The following is a 22,882-nucleotide window of genomic DNA, read 5'->3' as shown; positions in this document are numbered from 1 at the left end:
CAGCATATTACAAAACACAGCACTTAACCCCATAAAAATATTTAAATATGTAGTCAGTGTAATACCTCTTCAGTGTTCTGTGAGCCATCATTCATTATAAAAATCCTCTCACAAGCTCCATGAAATCAAATTATAATGAAAAAATGATTAAATGCCCCAGAGAAAATGTCTTGTTACTGTATCTTGAATACATCCATAATTAAAACTGACTAGAAAGGCAAACACTTGTCTTGAAAAATAATGTGTTCAACACCTTTGAGTAATGTAGCTGCATGACTGCTGTGAAATAAAGCACCCAAAACAATAAACCCAACAGGCACAGAGTTAGCAGCAGTGGTGCTGCTGCTCCCTCCTTGCCAAGGCTTGAGGTTCCTAATCCTTAGCACCCCATGGCATCACTGTTGTTCTCTCCCACATAGATTAAGTGAAAGAACTCCTATTTTCTTTTAGCTAAGCTGGCAGCACTAAGCAAAGTGATGGTGTATGCTGCATTGTTGGCAGGACACAGCCCTGGGAACTGGAGACTTTAAAAAATCATTAACAGGTTTTGGTTTTGCTTTTTCTTCCTTAGTTTAAAAGGGGGCCATATTTAAGAGTCCCCTCAAGACAGCTACAAGGAAAGAAACTTCAATTTACATCATCATTATTATAGGTATGGTTTGACAGTGGGCATGGGAAGAAAGCATGCTCCCATTCTCTTTTTATGGAAAGCCTGAATTCACTGAAAAATGCTTTTTAAATGGCTACATTTAATACAGTTATTCAGTATCCTTTCACAGCAACAACCCATTAAAAACCTCTAGTCCTCAGAGCATCTTAGAGGGAAGGAGCAGAAATAAACTGTCCAGTGCATATCAAGCCTCTGTATCTGCAATTCACAGTGACTGTATAAAAGCTGACAGTTAATTTATTGCCTCTAGTTATTACTAATGAGCTATAAATTTGGCTGTTAATAGTTCTGGTGTAAAACAGATAAATTATATGGCTAGTTTTAGTGGGCACTTCTTACCCTGCATACATACAACTTTCATTACAAGCCCTAACCACACTACATACTCCAGAAAGAAGTTTACTTGTAGGGACAGAGGGAGGTGGCAGAGAAGTTGCAAAAAAAATGTTAAGTGAGCCATCTGAAGTGTTGAGTTGTTCCCTGTTGTGGCCCCAGATTGTTAATGGAATGTCTTTGTAATACTCAAATCCTAAGATGAGCACTTCCTACCACCTGAGGTTCTGTATAAGAGCAAGGATGACAGCCTTGTTTCATATCAAGAGGTGAGACATTCCCATTAAGTAAATACATACACTATGGGGGATTAAAAAAAAAAAGAAAGAAAAAATAGAGGGAGAGAAGAATACACACACACAAGACTTGCAACAGTACATTCTGGAGTTCTGAATGAAATCTTTGCTTCTGGTACAGACTAATAAAATATCCATTAAGCTGCTGTTAGCTGCATGTAGATAAGCTGTGAGAATGAACATATATTCCTATAAGTTGTTCTTTGATTTAAATATTTCCAAAAGTTGGGAGACAAACTGATCAGGCCAGTTTTAAGAATACGTATCAAAATGAGCATACTTCTGCACCACAACCTGAGTCTTAATCACTTTTTCATATTAAAAAAACAAAACAAAAACTTTTCTAATATTATACTAACTGGCAGAGAGTACTGCAGTTTCAGAATTACATTATAAAATTATTTTACACTATATACCCCAGTGATCTATAGAAAGGGCTGACAAAGAGGTTACTCCCCCCAAAAAATTTGATATTTAATGTAAATACTTATTTTCTGTAAATCATCTGCAGCATTCACCATGAAGAAGGTCCAGTTCCAAATCCATATTTGGGAATAACACTATTAATATAACACCAATGACTCACAGTGCAAGTTCTAATGAAATCTTTTATTTAGAAGCATTACATTTATAATACTTTCCCCATATAAGGCTTGCAGTTTAAGCCTTTACATGAACATTGTTAGCAAATAGAAAAATGCTTAAACTACTTTTGAATGCTCACGCATGCAAAAAAAACTCCAAAGAAAACACATGTGAGATCATAAATCTTGTGTTGTAGGACAAATCCTACGTGCACAGCTAGGCTGAATATAAAGGGCAATGGAATCACAGAATGGTTTGGGTTGGAAGGGACCTTAAAGGTCATCCAGTTCCAACCCCACTGCAATGGGCAGGGAACCTTCCACTAGACCAGGTTCCTGAGAGCCCCATCCAGTCTGACCTTGAATACTGCCAGGGATGGGGCATCCACAACCTCCCCATAATCTGTTCCAGTGCCTCACCACCCTCACAGTAGAGAATTTCCCCTCTTTCAGTTTGAACCCTTACTCTTTGTCCTGTCACTACAGTTCCTGATGAAGCAGCATCCCTCTCCTGCTTCCCTGTAGGCTCCCTTCACATACCAGAAAGCTGCTGTCAGTTCTCCACTCAACCTTCTCTTCTCCAGGCTGAACAACCCCCAGCTTTCTACAATTTTCTCAAACTGAATAGTTTAAATGAGAAAAAAAAACCTCTCAACCCTCTATAAAACCAACACCATTCCTGAAGGTGAAGATTTACTTAAAGATCCAGAATTACAATTCTAGAAGTGGTTTGGTATTTTGCACTGTATTTCAAACTTAGCAAACACAGAGTAAGGTGGACAGTAGCAGGAGTGCCCAGGATGCATAAATAATGCCAAAATGTCATGGAAATGCTGCAAATGGTAAGCTATAGTCACCACAAGGTGACAGGGAGACTACCATCAGTCCTGCTGTTTGCTTTCAAGACCCTTGCATTCATCATGACTCTCCTTCTCCAGCTTTTGATGGCTCCATAACCTCTCCATACTGCTCCTGCAGTAGAGCCAACAGGAGAACAAATGGGGCCTCCCTCAGGCAGAGCACAGGAGCCAGACCCTGCAGGAATGAACCTTCCCAGCATGCAGGGCAGCAGTGGTCAGGAACAGTCAGAAACCCTTCCTGTGTGTGGGACATGGTATGAGGCTGGAATCCTGTCCCCATCCTTTGGCTGTGTCACTGTGCAGTTATGGAATGGCAGACATGGGATGCAGGGGAGTGGAGTGGGAGACTTGAGCAAAGTGTTTTGTAAAGGAAACTTCTGCTGTTTATAGCATGAGTATTTGCCACATTTTGCTTGTCCTCAGGGGCTGTTCTCCCTCTGTACACACCCAGCAGTCAGAGCTGCCTTAGATGTCTACATCCAAACACTATCCCTGCATACACTGCAGCAACCCTCCTTCTCCAAAAAACAGCAAAAAAGGGCATTCTGCGACATATAAGAAGCCATCTGGCTTTGTAACTGAGGCACATGAATGAATATCACTGTCAGCTTCAGAAAGTGTAGGAGAAAAGCTGTAACTAAGTTACAAATGAAGAGAGGGCTACAGCTGACCAAGAAAGTACTAAGACACCAGGCAGAGCTCAGCCAGGAGTGCTGGCATTTTGTACCTTGGCTTGCATTTTCTGACACCAAAAAGCATTCTAAAAACTACTTTCCAAAAATGGATTCCCAATTTAAAAAAACACCAAAACCCTGAAGTGGATAATCTATGTTTTTGGCCCTAATCTGATACATTTGTGCTGTGCTTTCCAAGGATAACAGTCTGTACTGCTAACCTCAGATTTCCCCTCTTTTCATGACAGAAAATGTGGCAATTTGGGAGGACTGTAAAGAAGTTCAAACAGCTGCTTCTCCTCAGATAAGATATTTGGGTGTTCATACTACCTCAGTCTGCCAGACGAGCTATTTCAACGCGCTTTCATGAGCTGTTTGTCACATCCTTCAAAGATATTTTTCCTGCAGTTGCAATGAGACTTAATAAAAAGGCCTTCTGAAGCAGGCTTACTATGTTCTTTCCCATTTCTACTTTTTTAGGCAAAACAAACATAAGATACTACTTTCTCTCCTTGGCTTGCTTTACGTCAGTACAAGACGGAAGCACACAAGAAAAACATTCTTTTTCAATTTCAGTACTTGGCTCAAAATCAAAAGTCGTTAGTTTAAAGCAGTGGCTTGGAAAAGAGGAAACATCTTGGGGCCAACAATATTTTTTATCAGTCAGTGAGCATCCATTAATCATTAAGATATTCCAAAGTATTTTGTCCCCATCCAACTTGAATTTGTTTCAAGGCAATGGTTAGTTCTGACTATGATAATATACGATCACCTTCATGTACACACAGACCTGAGACAAATGCAGAAAAAAATTAAAAAAAAAAAAATCCCTTCCATGTGGAGTGGGACTCGAGGAACATTTTTCACAAGGGCCCAGGGCAGTGCTGAGCAGAGGGGAGGTACCCAACTATTTGAATTCTCAGGTGAAACACTCATGCAACAAGCTCTCAAGGTAAACACAAACTTTTTGAGAAAATTGAGCAAGTGCTGCTCAGCAGCCCAGGCACTGAGGTGCTAAACTACAAATACTGCATTTTCAAAGCTTTCACCCCCACCAGGTTTCTGAATGCATGATCTAGCTATATGTTCTTTTGGCACTTAACATCCCAGGAAAACATGCCAGACAGCAGTTATTCAGCAGTGGAGAGTGAGGTAGGGCAATGATGAGAAGATAAAAATTATTTATTTAACATCTAAACATTTTAAAAGGTGCTACACATTTGTTTCAGCAAATGGTCTCTGGCACATGCTGTTCAGTTCCATCACCATAGGTTTGGGATGGCCACTGTGCAGGAGTTGCAGAGATTATTGCTCAGATTTAATAGCCATCAGTTGACAAGCTTCTGAACCTGAACTTTCAGACCAAATGTGATTCACTTGGCCGTGACAAAATTACCATGACAAGCAGAAGAGAATCATCACATGGCTCTCTGGCCATCAAAGCATCAGAAAGCCCAGTGTGGGTGCAATTTTTCCCTTGTAGGCTGTTGGTCACTATTCCCTATGCTGTTGGAAGGGAAGTCAGCAAGCAGCCAGCTGCCCAACAGAGGTGTTCACTTGTACAGCTGGACAATCTACTTAGCACGGCAGCAAAGCCTTCCTGCAGAGGGCATGGCCTTTGTGCAGGGACAGCAGGAGGACACTGCTCTGTCTGCACCACTGTGAAGGTTACAGGAATGCACAGGCCTGTACATTATGATCTAAAAGACACAGGAAGTTTGACCTGTGACCAAAGTTCAAGCTGTGTTGAGGTCATATCTTATGAAATGCATGCTTGGATTTATACCCTTCCTTAAACTCAAGTCATTAGGAGAAAAAGGGGGAAAGAAATGTATAGTAAACAATATTTGTTATTTGACACCCTAACAGCCTGCAAATACATACAGAGTATCACTAATTCCAAATGATAAAGGGTCAAGAGAAGACAAAAGAAGAAATAGCCATTGCAAAGAGAAAAAAAATTGATGCTGCAATGATTACAGTGCCAGTGCATTTTTCAGTGTCACTGTGTCACAACACAGCACCAGGCAAATAAATTAATATCTCCCAAGCTAAGATGACCTTCAAAAGAGATTGTTTATCCAAAGAAACTTTGCAATGCAAAGAAATACAATCAGCACACGGCAGGATAGCACACAACAGCAAAGCTGACTTAACAACATGGTCAAAGAGATGCTGGCAGGTAAGATTTCTACCCCAGTCTCAGCAAGATAAAGTGGGTCTTCTAACTCAGTGTCCTCTGATGAATCTCAGCACCAGATCCCTCTGTCTGCACAAGCCTAACAATTACCCACTTCAACAAGCAGGAGCAAACATGCCCATGTCCAGTGAGACCTGCTCAAAGCACACCTATAAATCACTGTTTCTAAGTGAAACTCTGGATTTTAGTTGTGTTTCCCATTTATGTTTGTACAGGGTCACATGAGGAGCGATGGAACAGCAGAAAAGTGAGGCAGGGGAGGCTTTTTGCTGGTATTAGGTTGGAAAATATCCTCAAGTATCTTAGCTCCCCTTGCAATCTCTCTCCCCCTTCATGAGTTTACAACTGCCATCAGAGCCTGAGCAAATCATATCCAATGGAAAAAAACTTATTATCATGATGACTTTTGCTACAACGTCCTTGTTTACACCTTCCTTTTTTCTTGTTTAGTTTTGGGACATTTTGGGGTTTTTTTGTTTGTTTGTTTGTTTGGGGGGTTTTTGTTTGTTTTGTCGTTTTTGTTGTTTTGTTTTGGGGGGGTTTTGTATGTGTTTTTTATTCTTTTGTTTGTTTGTTTGTTTTATAATAAAGTTTCATGCATGGCACTGTAAAAAGCACTCCCACAGTAACTATCTGCCCTACAACACTCCACCCCAATGAGTTCCCTTCTCCTCAAGTGACCTGCACAACAGGGTGCCTCTCCACCTGACAAGTGGAACATGCTGTCCCAAACAAAAACCCTTCAAGATCAAAACAAGCTTTTCTGCTGACATGGCAAAAGTTTAGGCTAAACAGGAAAACATACTTCAAGCTCTTTTTCCATTACCTTGCATTATTAAGCCATCTAGGCAAGAGATAAACATAAAAGGAATTTCTTTAATTAGATAAATCAACTCCTCAGCATCTGTTGTTTAATAAAGTAAAGCAGATCAGCATGTTAGAATCAGATAATATTGAAGTCTCCCACAAACTCACAGCTGAAGCTTCTTTTTCATGCAAGCATTTGGGTGCCTCTGGTTTTACTCACTGTAATACAACACTTCAGTTAAATGCTCACTGTAAAATGTAATGCCAGGTACACACTGGGCCACAACAAGTGAAATTCCTTAAACAGATTATGCATCATCTTGCAAGTTACAGCAAGGCAGAAGAGATGCATAGGGTGATCTTGCACAATACATTTCCCTGAAGTTCTATACCATGCATTCATTTTTAATAAAACTTAAATCAATGAAAGATTGTACTTCTTGTAACTAAAGTCTAAAAAATTCATTTAACATAAGCAATAAAAAAACATAAACCTTTTGCTTTTCACCATCATTTCTTAATTGACTCTCTAAGATAATCTCTCAAAAGTCACAATCCTCTGCAAAAAAGCCAAGTTAATTAGAATATATTCTTAGCCTCTCTCTACTACAAACCCAATCCCACTGAGGGACAAGTTTATCAACTTAAAGCCAAGCACTGTAAGACAGTAATTTTCAATTATGTTTGATCTTGTATGCAGTTGGATAATGACATTTTTATTACAGTCATAAAAAAATGTTAAGGATGTGTCACGAAGATGTTAACACCCATCTACTCTGACATTAAGAAAACCTAATTCAAATCAAATTTTGGATTTTTAAAAAATCAAATGTAAACATATTTTGTCAAAGCAAAAGATCCTTCTAAGCTGCATTGGGCAAACCAGTGCAGGCAAAACCAGTGCAGTCCAGATGACCAACATTGCCAAAGTATTCCCTATCCATCCGGGCTGGGATCTGCCCCTCCTGTGCAGAGATTGCCACTGGGCTGCAGCACGGACAGTGAGTCTGAGGCACTGTGGGGTTTGTCTGCACACCTGTACTCTGAGGCACATCCAAAACACATCTGGGCTTTTCAGGAGCTGCACCATGCAGCACTTATCTCAGCACCTACTCACTACAGAGGGCTAAAGGCAGCTAAGTAAAGTGACACTCCAAGACTAACAACTTTCTTCATCTGTCAAGTCACCTGCCAGCTGCAAGCAGTCACCACTGCACAGTGGAAGTACAAGTCCTCTTCAGACCAGCTAAGCTGTGCTCAGAAATAAAACTTACATCCTATGAAGAATCTGCTTTAGTAAAAATCAAACACAATTATTTTAAAAACCCCATTCACCTGAAAATTCTCTCTTTTCAATTTTTATAAAATTTCTTGAACAAGGAATATTTAGTTTATAATCACCTTTGCAGTTATGGTGTATTCTCTGTTACTGAGAAGATGTAACAGCAATCAGAGAGAAATAAAATCAGTATTTTTAAAACCACAAGGTAGTAAAGTAGCTCAGAGCAATAGTTCCAAGTAGCAAAAACTTAAACTAATTTTTCAGACTGGTGAAATTTAAAGTCATTTGTATTCCATGCCGGGGAGCATCACATTTAATGAGTTTAGATCTTTTTTGTACCAAAAGCTGGAAAATACTTAAAATAATTACAACAGGCACTTCTTCAAGAATCACAGAGTTCCTAATTCATGGCTTTACTGAGCAGATCCACCTTATTTTAACATATGGACAACTCTGACCTGCCCCCACCAAGAGCACGCACTGTAAAAGCAAACCTAACAAGATGCAGAAGAAAACAAAGCTAAATAAGCTGCACATTTCCTACTCTGTGATCCTCTGTTCTTTTTGAGACAAAAGACATGGCCATTATTTCATGTACCCCATCACTAGAGAGGAAAATCAAGTTTTCACATGGTTTTAATGATGAAGTTTCAAAAGAGGATGCAGGCTGTTTCTTACCCGTTCAGCGTGTATGACCCATTCCTCCTGAGTCTCATACTTGCAGATAAGAATCTTAGGAAAAAGTCCAGAATGAGGTGGTTTGTCCTCTGCAACACCAGAATACAGGCACCTGTTTGGTGGTTGTGCTTTTTGTTCACCAGGGGATCTCTTTCCTGTTTCTCTGAGTCATCAGTGGGGAACAATGCGAAACCAGCAGCAGAGCCACTGAGCAGGAAGCCCAGAGGAAACTGCCTGCAGCCAAACAGGAGTCTGGAGGTGTAAAATCTCCCCAGCACACCTCTCACAAAACCTTGGAGCCCGCTAAGGAAAAGCAGCAAAAACTGAGAGGAGTTTTTTATTAAGTACCTAAAGCTCTCCCTGCACGTGCAAGAATAAATTTTGTAGAAAGTTGTAGTTGATCATTGAGCTGTTCTTCTTCTGAATAGCCTGAAAGCAGCTTCAGTCAGATCTGTTCCCTCCTGCTCACCAGCCCTGCTGCAACTATTACTCAAGCAGTACCCTCAGAGCACAAGGCAACTAAACAAGAAGCCCTAGATAACAAATACTCAGCATTTTTGTTTTGGGCTTTTTTTTTCTCCCCCCAGTATCAAGCTAGAAATTACACATGTGCAAAGGGACATATGATGAGTGGTTAAAAGGTTTATTTTCCTTGCAGTAGGTTAAAAGTCACGCTCAAATGCTGCAGGGAAAAATATCCTCTAGCAGTCCAGTGTGGGGCAAGCTGCCCTGCATAAATCACAGTATTGCAGTGTCTCTGATGAGGCTGCTTTCCTCCCCTTTCTGCTCACCCTGACAGCTGTGAACCACGCAGCTGCACAGCTCAATGTCTGCTGAGTCTACCACACAAAGCAAAAATCACTCCAGGTAGCTGTTGATCATTTACTGCTGGTGAGCAGATCAACAGCAACTTGAGTAATAAATCACACAAAAAATGTTTTTATCAATGGATGTTGAAAGGACCATCACTTGTGGCCCAGGTGAAACTGCTTTAGGATAATGGGAAAAGTGCACACTAGACAAATATAAAGATTAAATATTCACTACCTAAAAAGCAGAAGCAATCAATCCCACAGAACTCTGGCCCAAGTAAAACGTTATTCTTATTTGAAGGGCTCAAATGTCTAAAGACAGTATGCTTGTCAAGCTGCATTTTTTTAAAGTAGTTTAATAGTTATAGAAAACCAGCCTAAAAAAAAGGAGAATTACTTTAATTCTTTATAGGTGCCTCAGATTATACAGTTAGGTGTAATCAAGAATAATATAAAGGGACTATAGATCACAAATGTTGAGAGAAAAAGAGTTACACTGAATAATAAGCTGAAGAAATCAATGTGGTCCTGCTGAAAAAAGGCAATGAGACTGAGCTGTACAAACATGCTGCATCTACAGGACAGAAGTTCTCAGCATCTGGCCTAATCTGGAGCACTGTGCTCATGGCACCCTCGTTGAAGGCAGATGTAGAATTAGCTGGAGTCCAGAGAGCATCAAGAAGATTATCTGTCTTACAGATGTGAAAACTGAGGGAGAAAAACAAGACAACACCTTCTAAGAAGGTAAAGAGAAAGAAAACAAAATGTTCTTCCTGCTCTGTCCATCACAAAGGCATTTGAACTAAGCAATAAACAGAGCAGGTGAGGATTATTTTGCTTGGTGTGTGTATTTGGTTTTAAGTACAGGAACAGATTACAGAGTCTGCATTATTGCAGGCCTTTGAGATGATCTTGCTCCAGAGCTGGGGACTGACTGGTGACTTCTGCAGGTGGCTCTCATATCTACCTTTCTGTGATTTACTCCCAGTTCTAGCTGGTAGGAAAAAATTAAAATTGTCTTGTAAAACCATGACACAAACTAGCTCAAGTCAAACCAGACTAGAGCATGCTTTAGAATTTTTTCCTCAAAATAAGGCAGAGTGGCCAGGACTCCAAACAGGTCCAACCCATTATGAGCACAGTGGTGGCAGCGCTCTGTTTTTATCATATACATTCTTGGAGAGAATGATACATCATGTTCTTCTCAGCTTTACAAAGATCCTTCCTATGTACTGGCTGGCAGCAGGGGATAATTATTCCAGTTGCTATGGTCAGGCCCCACTGTCCCTCAGGACCTGGCCAAGATTCCCTTTGGCCACAGAACAGCTCAAAGTCAGGTCCCTGCAGGCAGCTACTTACCCACCAGTGCTGAGTAAAGCACAGACACATTCTTGGAAGCTTATCATAGTAAACTAGGATGATTTATTTTGCTAATAATTTAGAAAATAAAAAAATAAAGCTGAAGTTAATAAATAAAAATGCTACATAAAGATAATTTCTAAATGCTCTGCAAACCCATCTCAGATGAAAACTTGTACTCAATTTTCTTCTTGGAATATGAGATTTTAGAGAGGTCACTTTAAATCCAGGCTCAGAGTAAAATCCAGGCTCTGGTATGTTTACAGCTTTACTGGAAAGATACATCTGACAGTATAATTGAATTATATATGATACTGGGCTTTCTTTGGGTATCTACTAATTTGCATTGCAGGTGCACCAGCAATATGGAACATGGGAGCTGTCATGAGGTAGTGTCTGATAACTATTACTTAACAGCAATTGACTATTCTAAACTGGAGAATAATATTTTTTGTAATAGTAATAATAAAAAGTGACCATTCCACAGCTTTTTTTTAAGCGCCTTTCTGTAGACAAAATTTAAGTGATTTATCCATGAATTTTCTGAGCATTTTGCTTTCACTGGCTACCTAATTTTTTAAAAATTAATTTTAGAATTCTGCTGCTGAAAGTAGATGCTGGCTTTTTTGTAAATCTGCTTCTGCAGAAGGACATCAATTCCTTTTTTTTCTTTTTCACTCCCCTATATTCTTTCAGAATTACAGCAGCACAAGGGTATGTGTTCTTTAACATCTCCATCTGAAAACTATTATGGGAAACCAGCAACTAAATATAAACTGTCCAATCAGTGCCAGAGTCAGCCACATCGATGCTGGGATCCCAAAATGCTATCATGGACAAAAGAACTTACCACAGGAACACAGCTAAGCCTACTTGCCAACACAACCACTTCAGAAACAATGAATTCCTGCTTCAGAGAGGTCTTCTGGAGAAATGTGCTTTCTTCACAGAGATTAAAAACCTCTTATTTTCAGTCAACATAAAGATGATAAACTCGCTGAATAGGCAACTCCATGGTGAGGCAATGTGCTATAGACATTATCTCCTACAGTATTTTCAATTAGCTGCACCTAAAGAAATCCTCTTCCCTCTCCCTACACGTAGGCATTCCAGAGACCATACACAAGCTGAATCATCCTCACTGTGGTGAAGGCACATGGGAGAAGGCAAAACATCTTTATGTCTCCTTAAGATCCCTTCTGACAAATAAAGTGTTTGTACAGCCCACTTCTCTTTCATTCCCTTTCCCAAGCAGAATCCATAAACTTTAGCATGGATTTTTTTGTTCACAGGCTAAACATTCATCCAATTACTGCTCTGCTTCCAAGGGGAATTTCAACAGCACCATTTGGCCTAGTTATTCTGGACATTAGCTCAAAGAGCAGTTCCTTAGATAACATAAATTAGCATGGATGATTTACCATTTTCAACCATGTCCCAGCTACTCTGAGCTTCGAAAACATCATTAAAAGATCTATTTCAATTCCTATTAAATAAATTCCCATTTAATAAGGAAATGTACATGTTAAGTAAAAGGCTGAGTACAGAAGAGAAAAGCCAGTCCTCCACTACTTGGACAGACTTACAATACACTCAGAGCTTAATTATTCATCCGGGGGAGCTTTGCATATGAATGAAACATCTTTCTACATCTAAAAAGAAATATTCACTAGCAACCTCAGTTCTCTGCATCTGGTCAGGAAAGAGAGGAGACAGAGTGCCCATATGTACCCTATTTGCCAGAGCCAAGGTTTTCACAAGTGTTAAAAAGTAGCTTGTACAGTATATTTATTATTACTTTATAGGTGTATTGTTTGTCCTCTTTTGAAAAATCTATTTGAACTCGTCTATTTGACAACTGAAGAAACAATTTACTCTCCTTCTCCTGGAAAATACCCACTAACTGCTTAGCCTTGTTTTCTACTGTCTTGCATCATAATTGTATTTAAGGACTGTCCAAGTTAATTCCCAAGATAATCAATGAAGTACTGAACTGTTACAATAAACAAATTTAAGGCTGCTTTTCTGGGCTGATTATACACTTCCAGCACTGCACCAAACAGTGGGTCAGCTAGATTCACTTTTCTTCTACCGACTTACATAATTCAGACTTTATTTACACTGATATAAGAGAAACAGAGATCTTACATATCACTATCAATTGTTGCCTGATAGGGAATGAAAAAGTAAAAGAGGAGAAGGAGAACAGGAAATCTGACTCTAAGACATAGCTAGATGTAAATGTTATCCCCAAATTCTTCTGATTCATTTGGCATGTGAAGATAGTGCTGCCTCAGCTTCAGAGCTGAAGAGATTTCTTTGACAAACTTGTAAAGAAATCCCATTACACTGGAGATTTTGGCTTAGTATTGAAAAGAAAGAAAATAACCATGTGTGGGGACACTACAATGGTCGATATACAAATGAAAGCCATAATAAATTTCCTATAACCAAAGAGAAAGCCATAACAGGGGAGAAGTCCTTAATCTGCTTCTTAGGAGAAGATTTTTGGTTTGCTTTGGTTTTTATAATGAATACAATAGGCAGTCCTGCTTTAAAGCAAAAATGGCAGCAGCACTGAAAGGGTTATTGCAAGCTGTTTATAATAAGCAAAGGAGGACAGTGCTGGAGAAAGTTACAGAACTGTAATAACAGAACAGCAATCCGCCTGGAAACGGAAAAGGGTGGGGGAGTGGTTTCTACCGGACCAGGGCAAAAGCCAGGGTTTATAAATTTAGAAAAAAATACACACCCACACAAAATGTCTCAAGTAAGAGGACAGGGGACAAGGGGAAAAAAAGAAAGGAAAACACACACACCATTTTACAAGGCCTTTATATAAATTTTGCCTAATCATTCTTAGTGGACAACTGCCCATGGCTTAATACAGGAAAGACCAAGCTTTCAGTGTGTGCCAAACTGTCTGAAACACAAACCTCTGGTACACTGCCTGCTTTGATTCCCCACTTGGGGCAGTTTCTGGGAGATGGGCTTGGAGCAAAGGAACACAGACATCACTCTTTGGAAGGGCCAGCCAAAAGAGTTAATGTAATGGGAAGTTTGCTACTGGACTTCACGGTACTCAACGATTACTTTAAATGATTTTTAGGTTTTAAAACCAGAAGCAGCTGGGCAGAATTCAATAATTAGTTTTGGTGTTAGAGAGAGGTCCTTACACAGGGTTAACAAAACTGCTGTGGCAAAAGAAATGCTTTAGTGGGAGGTGAAGGCTGCCCTGATTCACGCAGATGGGCACAGGGACAACAGGTATTTATAGAACTCTGGCAAAGGGCTGTAGAGCATGAAGACCCCCATTCAGATCAGCCCCCAAAACTCTGTCCATCTCAAAGGCAGGCTCATAAAGTAACATAAAAAATAGTAAGAGAAGATTGATGTTCTTGGCAAGAGCAGAGAGCAGGTAATTTAGAGCAGGCACTGCCCCTTCAGCCCAAGAACAGGAAAGAACTGTGTGAGTTACCAACATGCTCCACCCAACAAGTCCCAGTCGGTATAAAAGTCTCTGCTGCAAAATTTAGCTAATGATACAATCCAGGAGAAGTGTGGAAGTACCACAGAGGGAGAACAGGAGAGACATTTCTGAGAAAGAGACTTCAGCTAAAATTAAACACGATCAGGCACATAGAAATCCCTGAAGCCTACAAAACAAGCAGAAAGAAAAATAGTCAGGTTTTCTATGGCACAGCTGGCTTCTTTCCTTTTATCCTTTCCTTTTTTTTTTAATTTAGCCAACTGGTCTTACACTAAGGTGCTAAAAGCTACAAGCAATTTTTCAACTAAAAGAGTTTAAAGCTAGATTGGTTTTGTTAATAATGAAACAGTACCCAGATTCCAATATAAAAACCTCATATCCAACAAGCAAAACTTTTTTTTATAGAGAACCCTTAAGAAAGTAAAGAAAGGAAAAGTCTTTAAATACTAAAAAAAGGCTGAAATTTTGGTCAAACACAGAACAAATCATTAAATACAAGAGGTATCAGGAAATACAACTGGCTAACACACATGTAAGTTTTATAAAACAGATCACATGCCATATATAGGTGAGTACAACAGGTATACAATATGTGCTCAGTCACTATAATATTTTAAACTCGAAACAAATGAAAAGTACCAGGCCCTCACTCTGAATCTCCTTTTAAACTTGATCATGAGCTTGGTCTTGCACATCCTCCCCAGTATCCTGAGAGAGTCATTCATCTCTTCCATTACCACCCTTGCTACTGCACAGACACACTGAAGGGACTCTGGAATGCCCCTCTCACTCAAGGGTAAGGAAATTTACTTCAATCCCAAATTCAGACTGCTGATACAGATGCTTACTGCCAAGTATTGTAAATTATTTATTCAAGGAATTTAACATTTACAGCTGTAAATGAGGACAAATCTGGCAGTCAGTAAGTTGTTCTTTTGCAGTGCCTAATTCAGAAGGGCCTGTGCAAAAGTGAGCACAAATGCTTTGTGGTAAGGCACACACTGATGAGCTCTCTGCACTTCAGTATGCAGGACAAATCTCAACAAAGGAACACTTCTGCACCCATGGAATACAGCTGGCTTTGACCTAAGGAATTATGTGTGGGAACTGGGGGTGGGACACACACAATTAGCAACAAGAACGCATAAAACTAACACATACATTACAGGAAAACATCTACAGTCAGAAGCTTAAGCTAATCTATCAGTTGCTGACTGGTATAGAAAGAGGACAAAAGTGGAAACTTGAGTATATCAGGAATAAATTCTGATCATAAAAAATATCATCCTTCATTTGTAGAGTCACTTATCAGACATCCTTTATGCTTTACCTTCAGTGAGAAGCAAATGGACTGTCTCAAAAGAAATAAATACAATATTATTTTTGCAGATTATTCTGTACTTCAAATTAATGGACACAATGAAACAGCTTCTCTGAAGTGCTAGGTGAAAAATACTTTGTGTGTCAGGCAAAGGCAGCAACATAAATCATTTGAACACTGGCTTTTTTAGGTGATCCTAACAAAGCCCTTACCAAATTTGACTTTGGCTGCTGTTATTCACATTTGTGCTAGATCCTAAATGTTCAACAAAAAGTCTTTGTAGACAAATCCCAGGCATAAGCCCAGTCATCCATCCTTCAAAGAAAGGCAGGAACACTTCACCCCAGTCAGAATCTGGACCTCATATTTGAGAGCATCAGAACATTAACTAACATTTACATAGCACTTTTGGAAATTTTAACAGCACTCTGGAAAAAAGCCCTCAATCCCTGCAACCTGTGTCAGTGACTGTTAGAGTCATTACGGTGGAAAAACCCAGGAGGAAATGGCTATAAAGTGAAGCAGATAAAAGGAAACTACTTGGAAACAGAATCAGAAAGTCAGTGCTGTATCTGTCCTCCCCATTACTGAGGATAAGACAACACAGGGCACCATCCACATGCTGCCTTTTCATTGTGTTTGCTCAGGAACAGCAGTGAACGTGAAGTAAAACTCTACTGGACTGTCAGGATCAGAGAGCTGCTGGCTATAAAATACTCCCTGATACTTAAACAATTTAAGGTCAGGAATGAAAAATTTGCTACATCTGCCAGTTGGCATCTTCCACTTCGGTATCTCTGTTCCCAAAGTGTAAAGCAGCAATAACAACACTTAGGGAAACACTTGGGAAGTCAAAATACAGAGTCTAGGATTTAGTGGGATGAAGTGACTAATGCAAAGCCAAACATCAAATGAAAGAGTAACATAATTCAGAAATCTTCAGCTCTCTATTCAAACCTCAGTGCCTAGGCCTCCTGCCTTTCAAAATGCCTCTCACATGAGAGAAGCTGCATTGGAGCTCCCAGGAACTGCCCTTCATTGTCATCTGTGGGCACACACAGACTTTCTCAAAACATTCTTCCTGAGCATGGAACTCAGCTCTCAAGGCAATACGGTAGACAAAGTCTCAAAGATTCTTACTTTATATGCTACCATTCTCAAACAGAAAAAAAAATACAATAAAAAATTGTACACCCACCACTAAATTTCATCCAAACTTAGCACAACTGCTGCCTGGCCACGCTTCTGCCTTCACTGACTGCCAGTGACATGCAGTCCCTTGAGTTTACCATGGGAAAACCTACAATGCAAGGCAATCCCCAACTCCTCACCTACATTATGTATCCCTTCCCAGTATGCAGTGTCATATCATAACAACATTTAGCCTAGAAAGCTGGTCTTAAATGCCTTCAGAGACATGGCAATATACTTCTTCAGTAGCAAGAGATGATCAGGGAGAACAAAGCAAACAGTCCTATCTTGGGAATGAAACATCTTCCTCCTGGCAAGAGAGGGAGTAATTTAACATTAAAAGTGGGATTTCTTAGCTGCCAGTGGAATTCTCGCCCTTTTACTGTGCCATTTTACCTACATGAAGGACGACTTAAGGGGAGTAAGTAATATTGAAGACCCAGGTTAGATCAGAACCAGTTTTGGCTGAAAACCAAGGAATGACTCAGTTTTAATTTTAAAAACTAAATGGCAAATTAATGAAGTAAAAAAACTTCATATGACAGGTTAGAGTTGCCTGAAAGCATTTCAGTTTTTAACATCCTTTCATATGAAAGGTTCCTGGAAGATTTTAACCATCATCAGTTTAGGCCCACATGCAAATATAATGATCAAATTCCTTTTTTCCCTTCAAGCATGACTAAGGATACACATCTCATAGCCCACTCTTTCCCCACAAAAAATCTCTTCCACCTACGTATCTTAATTAAGACTGCACTCATTACACTTCCCTTCTTTACGGATTCCATTTTTACTTCTTCCAAGATTTAAAAGGAATTCTTAGAGTAGAGTCATCTGCTTTAACATTTCGAGTTGTAGCTACCCATCTGTTTCCATCAGAACACAGCTTCATTAACAGCAGAGGGTGAAACACAGACATGACAGTCATGGAGGTTGGGACCTTATTTTCAAGAGGAGGGTTGGGTACCTGCTCGAGCCATTTCTTCTATACTCATAAAATAAAATTCTAATTACAGAATTTCAATTTACACACTGGGGATTTTAGATAAATCTTGAGTGCTTAAAGCTTGCTATTTGGGGTCACAATCACAAAGTTGTTAGTTTACATTCATGATCCAGGAGAAATGATGTCGAAGTGAACCATTAAACCCACTCCAATTTTTTATTCCCATCAAATGGGTAAAAGAGAGCCTGTACAGCAGATTGAGAAGGGTGATTCTCCTAACATGCTATTCTGTAATACCCACCATTTATCTAATGTCCTATTAGTGTTGCTGTTATTCACTTCCTTATTTTGCTTGGATTTTTAGTGCAAGTTCACCTAATTTTGCTTAAAGTCACTAAGCTACAGTAATCCAAGCAGTCTTGCCTGCAGTGCTGCGAACAGGACAAGCAACAACTACGCTAATTAGCATGCAATTTTCAAAGGTCAATTACCACATCATTAGCCAGGCCATTTACATCTCTGCAATGTGGAGCATTCTCCAGCTTTAGACAGCGGAATGGGACAAAAACGGATTAAATTGCTTAGGGTCAAATAGTACAGTGAGTTGATGAGTGAGAGTTTAAACTCCAGTAGCTTGAGTAGCTCATAATGGGCCATTTTCACACTATGCCCTCCTCCTGCCGACACCATCTTCTGTCAGATGCTTAAAGAGACAGAGCAAGCCTATCTACCAGGAAATGTTAACATCCGCTTACACTGAGTAAATCTCGTTTCTTTACTTTAACAAAACAAAAAACAAAGGACCGATTAGCAAAAAAATGCCTGGCTGTATGTCCACAGTTACATAATTTACTGAAAGTAAAAACAAAGCTTAATCAGCACCTATAACCATCATGTTTAGAAGCAAAATTAAAAAAACAAACAATCCCCCCCCAAAAAAAACCCCAAAAGAAAAAAAAAACACAAAAAAACCCACAGTACAGGTTGTCCTAAACTTGCTTCTAGATCAATAAGCAAAACTCTGAAAAGTATATAGTCAGAGCACTGTTTTAAGGGATATGACTAGAGTAATAAATAAGGATTTTTTTTTGTCCCCTGGGTTTTAGATATGTACTGCACGGTCCATACCCAAAAAGATGTACATTAAGGTGATTTAGAGCATGCAATGTCAACTAAGCTAAGTTTGAAAACCCAGCAGCCCAAGGCTGCAGGCCTGCTGCACACCCAGATTGTACAGGACACACAGGCACCTTCACAATGGCATTTGCTCTGCTAGCCCAGACAAGCAGCCAGGCAAAGACTGCTGGGTTCATCTCCAGGTGAGGAGAGAAGGAAACCTCTAATAACTGGAATTCTTTCTGCCTCCAGCAGAGCTGGCATTTCTTCCCCTACCTATCCAGCTTTCTCCTTACCTATAATTTGCAGCCATACTCACTCCATGATTGTATTTAACCTTTATATGAAACTCTCTTTCACATCAAACACCAGCAAAAGATCCTTCAGGTTTTCACGTGCTCTTGTGACAACTGAAAGGGCCTATAAAGAAATGCTACAAAGCAAACTTGCATGGCTTCTCCAGCTTGGATCTGCCTTTCACTCCAACCCTCATCTCTTTTCTCCAGATACTCCAAATATTAAGACAAATCATCGTACTTTAACTCCACACATCACCATTACAAGTCAACTTGCACACAACCACCCTTTCTTATTTAAAAATGTGGATAGAACATAATTCACAAACACACTCCTATTTTTTCCTTCTGACAGCTAATTCAATGAAAAGTTACAGTCCATTGATATACATCGCCAGACTCTCCACATCCTAGAACAATAATGGATTATCTGCTTGTTTTAGAAACAAAAAACCCTCACTACATTGATAAAAAATAAGATAAAGCTCAGCTTGGAGCAGGGAAAGTTAGAAAGGGATATTATAATACTTCTGCTGTTAACCTTTAAAAATGCACCCATTTGAAGTTTAAGTGAAGAAAAGCTTTATTCTTCATAAGTGGTTAAAAACCCGAGGCTCTTCAGTTTTCTATGAAGCATTACCAGTTTTGGTCCTATAACAGACGTAACAGTTCTTACAAAGCTCTGCTGCAAGTTGTCAGCATTTTATTTCATTTTGCTTTTTTTATTAACAGCATTTCGTTTTCCTCATACACTACAGTTCTGTAATATATACATGAGATAATTAGGATCATAATGGGAGATGTCTTATCTCTACCTTGGAAGATAAAAGTGCCGAATCAATTATTATTGAGGTACCTGCAAAACACACTAAATCCAGAACCCTTTTATTCTTTCTGTCCCTTCCAGTTCCCCCATCTCCTAAAGAGCAGTTGATATACTGGACTCACGACCTGGCTTAGGAAACAGCACTAAAACACTTGATTATTTGCTAACACAGGTCACCCTTTTTATTAACTTACTGACCAAAATAATTTCAAGTCCACATACTACAAGGTTTTTCCATTTACACACATTAGAATAAGACTTGCTGTCAAGGCCATCTTTTCATTCCTTTCCAGTCCCAGTTCACATATTTTGGTGCAATCATAGAAATCCCAGTTAGTTCCCTTCTGTGGGACCAGCAACTCTGCTACTGCACACTCCATAACAACATAGAGACAATTCATACTATAGGTCAGGCAGAAAGTAATAACTTGCTATAGAGAAAGCATGCAGATTGTGTGCTTGCATGAATATTTTATATAAAATTTCACCTTTTACCTGCAGGATTTTTTTTTTTTTTTAATTCCATCATTGTGCTCCCCAAAAACTCCTATGACAAATTTGACAAACCCCACAAAAGCAGAACAGCAAGGGCTTGCAGAGGAAAAGTGATTGTAGTAAGTCTTGACTGAGCATATTAGAAACAATTATGTGTCAATCTTTATGCTGTCTTTTGTCCTTCTCTATAGACAGTGTCAATTTAAAAGGTCTTTTCTTAATTTTTCCTTGTTAAACAAAGGTTTAAAAAGACTGCCAACCGGCTTCTTGAGAAGACAGGAATTTTTTTTTGTTGATTTGTTTTGCCTGACTCAAAATTACACTAAATCACTTAGGTGATCTTTCCTCATACCCAAAGAAAGAGCTGCCCTATCCAGGTTGTCAGACTGCACTATGCTACAATTACACGTCTACCACAACTCCAGGAAGGTTATAACATGTCTAAAATTGCTACAAAAGTGTCCAGCAGCAACCTAAAAATAACAGGATTTACAAGATGAGATATGCATAACAGCAAAGAATCAGTAAAGAGTCATATAAACACGGACAATCTACTGAAATTCCTTTTCTGGCAAGCTGCTGCTCAAAGGAAGGACTAATGACATTTGGGAAAAAGTTTGCAAATGAAAAGAACATGCCACACAGCTCTCAGCAAAGAATCCAGTTTACCCCTATTCAATACTAAGACATTTGGGAATTCAGGATTTTTTTTCCTCCTCCAAACAATCATATGAAAATGAGCTGGCACCCAGATCCTGCTATCCACTATTCTTTTCTTTTTTTTTGTTTTTAAATCAAGAACAAGATGGATTTAAACCTATAAATTGGTATTTCACTTTGCAACACTATGCAGCTCTACTCTGTGCTATGGAGTTGGAAATGCATCCTGCAGCTGGAGAACAACATAACCCTAAGCACAGAAAGCTTGCACTCCCCCTAATTACAGATTCCAACGGCGGCTGTGTGTGGAGCCTCTGGAATAATTACAGTCCTTACTGGTACACTCTAAGGGATGATATATCAAGTGATTTAGAGGGAAACAAAAATAGGATAAACCTTCTAGCAGTAAAGATATTGCTGTGGAAGGATCTACTTTTTCCATTACAATAAGTTTATAATATTCATCTGGTTTTCAAATGCCGAGGTATTAATCAACATTTAAATTAGAATTTCTAGAATAAAATAAGGTTTGTCTAACAGGTTTTTATTTGCTGAACAAGTACTGTGAGGAACCTGAAAATTACTGTTACTGCACTGACATGATCCACATTCCAAACCCGCATCTCCTACTCTTAGGTCTCATACTGTAATTGGCCCATTAATCTTCAATCAAATCATAAACTACCTGTGCTGATCTCACAAAGAAGGCTGCCAGCACATGTAGCTGATTAAACAGTTGCTCTGGAAACTTCCTCTCTTACCCAGAAAAGACTTTCAGTTACAGCTCAGTTCTAGCAGGCCGGCGAGTGCTGACATTTGATGCACACTCCACTGCTGAAGTCAGTAATAAGAAATGTACCACCACCTTCACATGGGATATACAGTAAATATTTGACCATACACTCATTTTCAGCTTCATTTTTCAGAAGTATTACATGAAGGAAAATTGCTCAGTTAAGCACAGAGTGTAACTTTCTCTAGCATCAGTGCCTGGACCTCCTAAGAGCAAACTCTAGAGGATAATGGCCCTGAAATCTCATGAAGAGATGCTTATTGTGTGCATTGAAAAGCTCAGTAATAGGAAGGAGCTGCTTCCACAACCACATTCTTTGAAACATCTTGAGAAATGAAAACTTACGTCATTTCCACTTAATACTCAGAGGCCAGCACACAAACCAAAAAGCATTCACAGTTACCTGGCTGGTTACCCTTAAAAACTGCAAAGCAGGTGATGCAAAGAATTCTCACTCTAAGGTTTCTCTGGAGGTTTAAGCAGCTCTTATAGGAAGAAAATATGTGTGATATGATTAGCTGACATTTCCATTCTGAGAAGAATACAAAGGCTGTGCCACCTTCATAACTCAGAAAGGAGTAACATTATTCTCCAGCATTATAACACTTATTAAAGCACACTAAAGGAATAAAATATCATAGCCCACTGACTTTCCTACATGAGAAAAATAATTCAGGAGAACATCGTTCACTCACAACATCATCTAACAGGACTGCAACAGACCCCACCAAAAACCACGCTGAAGCAACACAGAGCTTCATGACAACATCAAGATGAAATTTCAGAGCAGCTGACACCACTTTATCTTTCTATAAACCTGTCTGATTTCAGAGTCCCTAATATGCCAAGGGCTACAAATTTAAGTGAAGTGACTCTTTGTACAAGGGAAAGAGATCCAAATCACTCAGATGAGCCCCTGCAACAAACAAGTAAGATGCCCTCAAGTATATAAAGCAGTAAATGGAGGGATGTTCATGGCTTGAAGGAAAGGCTGTGCACCCTCTAATGCAGCACAGCAGCTCTCCTTATCTGCCCCTCACCCTTACCAGTACCATGACCCCCAGAGCAGCTCCCCTCCTCCAACCCTCCTAGTCTCAGACACTTCCTGTCTCCAGTGGCATTTATTTTCAGCCCTCAAGATTCCTTTCTATACGTTCCAGGAACCCTCTAGCCATCCTCTGTCCAGATGGCAG

The 22,882-nt window shown here is 39.5% G+C and overlaps 1 protein-coding gene across 2 annotated transcripts in view; it reads right to left on the bottom strand.

Moving 5' to 3' along the window:
* Positions 1-22,882, bottom strand: part of MOB2 (MOB kinase activator 2) — a 108,879-nt gene that overhangs the window by 45,705 nt on the left and 40,292 nt on the right. The window contains exon 1 of one of the 2 annotated variants that reach the window (XM_059849080.1): positions 8,385-8,437. The exons of the other annotated variant lie outside the window; for it this stretch is intronic. Coding sequence (XP_059705063.1) covers positions 8,385-8,422 — 38 coding nt within the window. The 5' untranslated portion in view covers positions 8,423-8,437. Of the gene's footprint in view, positions 1-8,384; positions 8,438-22,882 lie in introns of those variants that run through there. 2 annotated transcript variants of the gene reach the window in all.

Source organism: Haemorhous mexicanus, chromosome 6 (genome assembly GCF_027477595.1).
Source record: "Haemorhous mexicanus isolate bHaeMex1 chromosome 6, bHaeMex1.pri, whole genome shotgun sequence".
In the NCBI taxonomy this organism is placed as follows: Eukaryota; Metazoa; Chordata; class Aves; order Passeriformes; family Fringillidae; genus Haemorhous; species Haemorhous mexicanus.
The sequence above is the reverse complement of the archived record's forward strand: the minus strand, read 5'-3'. Positions and strand labels throughout refer to the sequence as shown.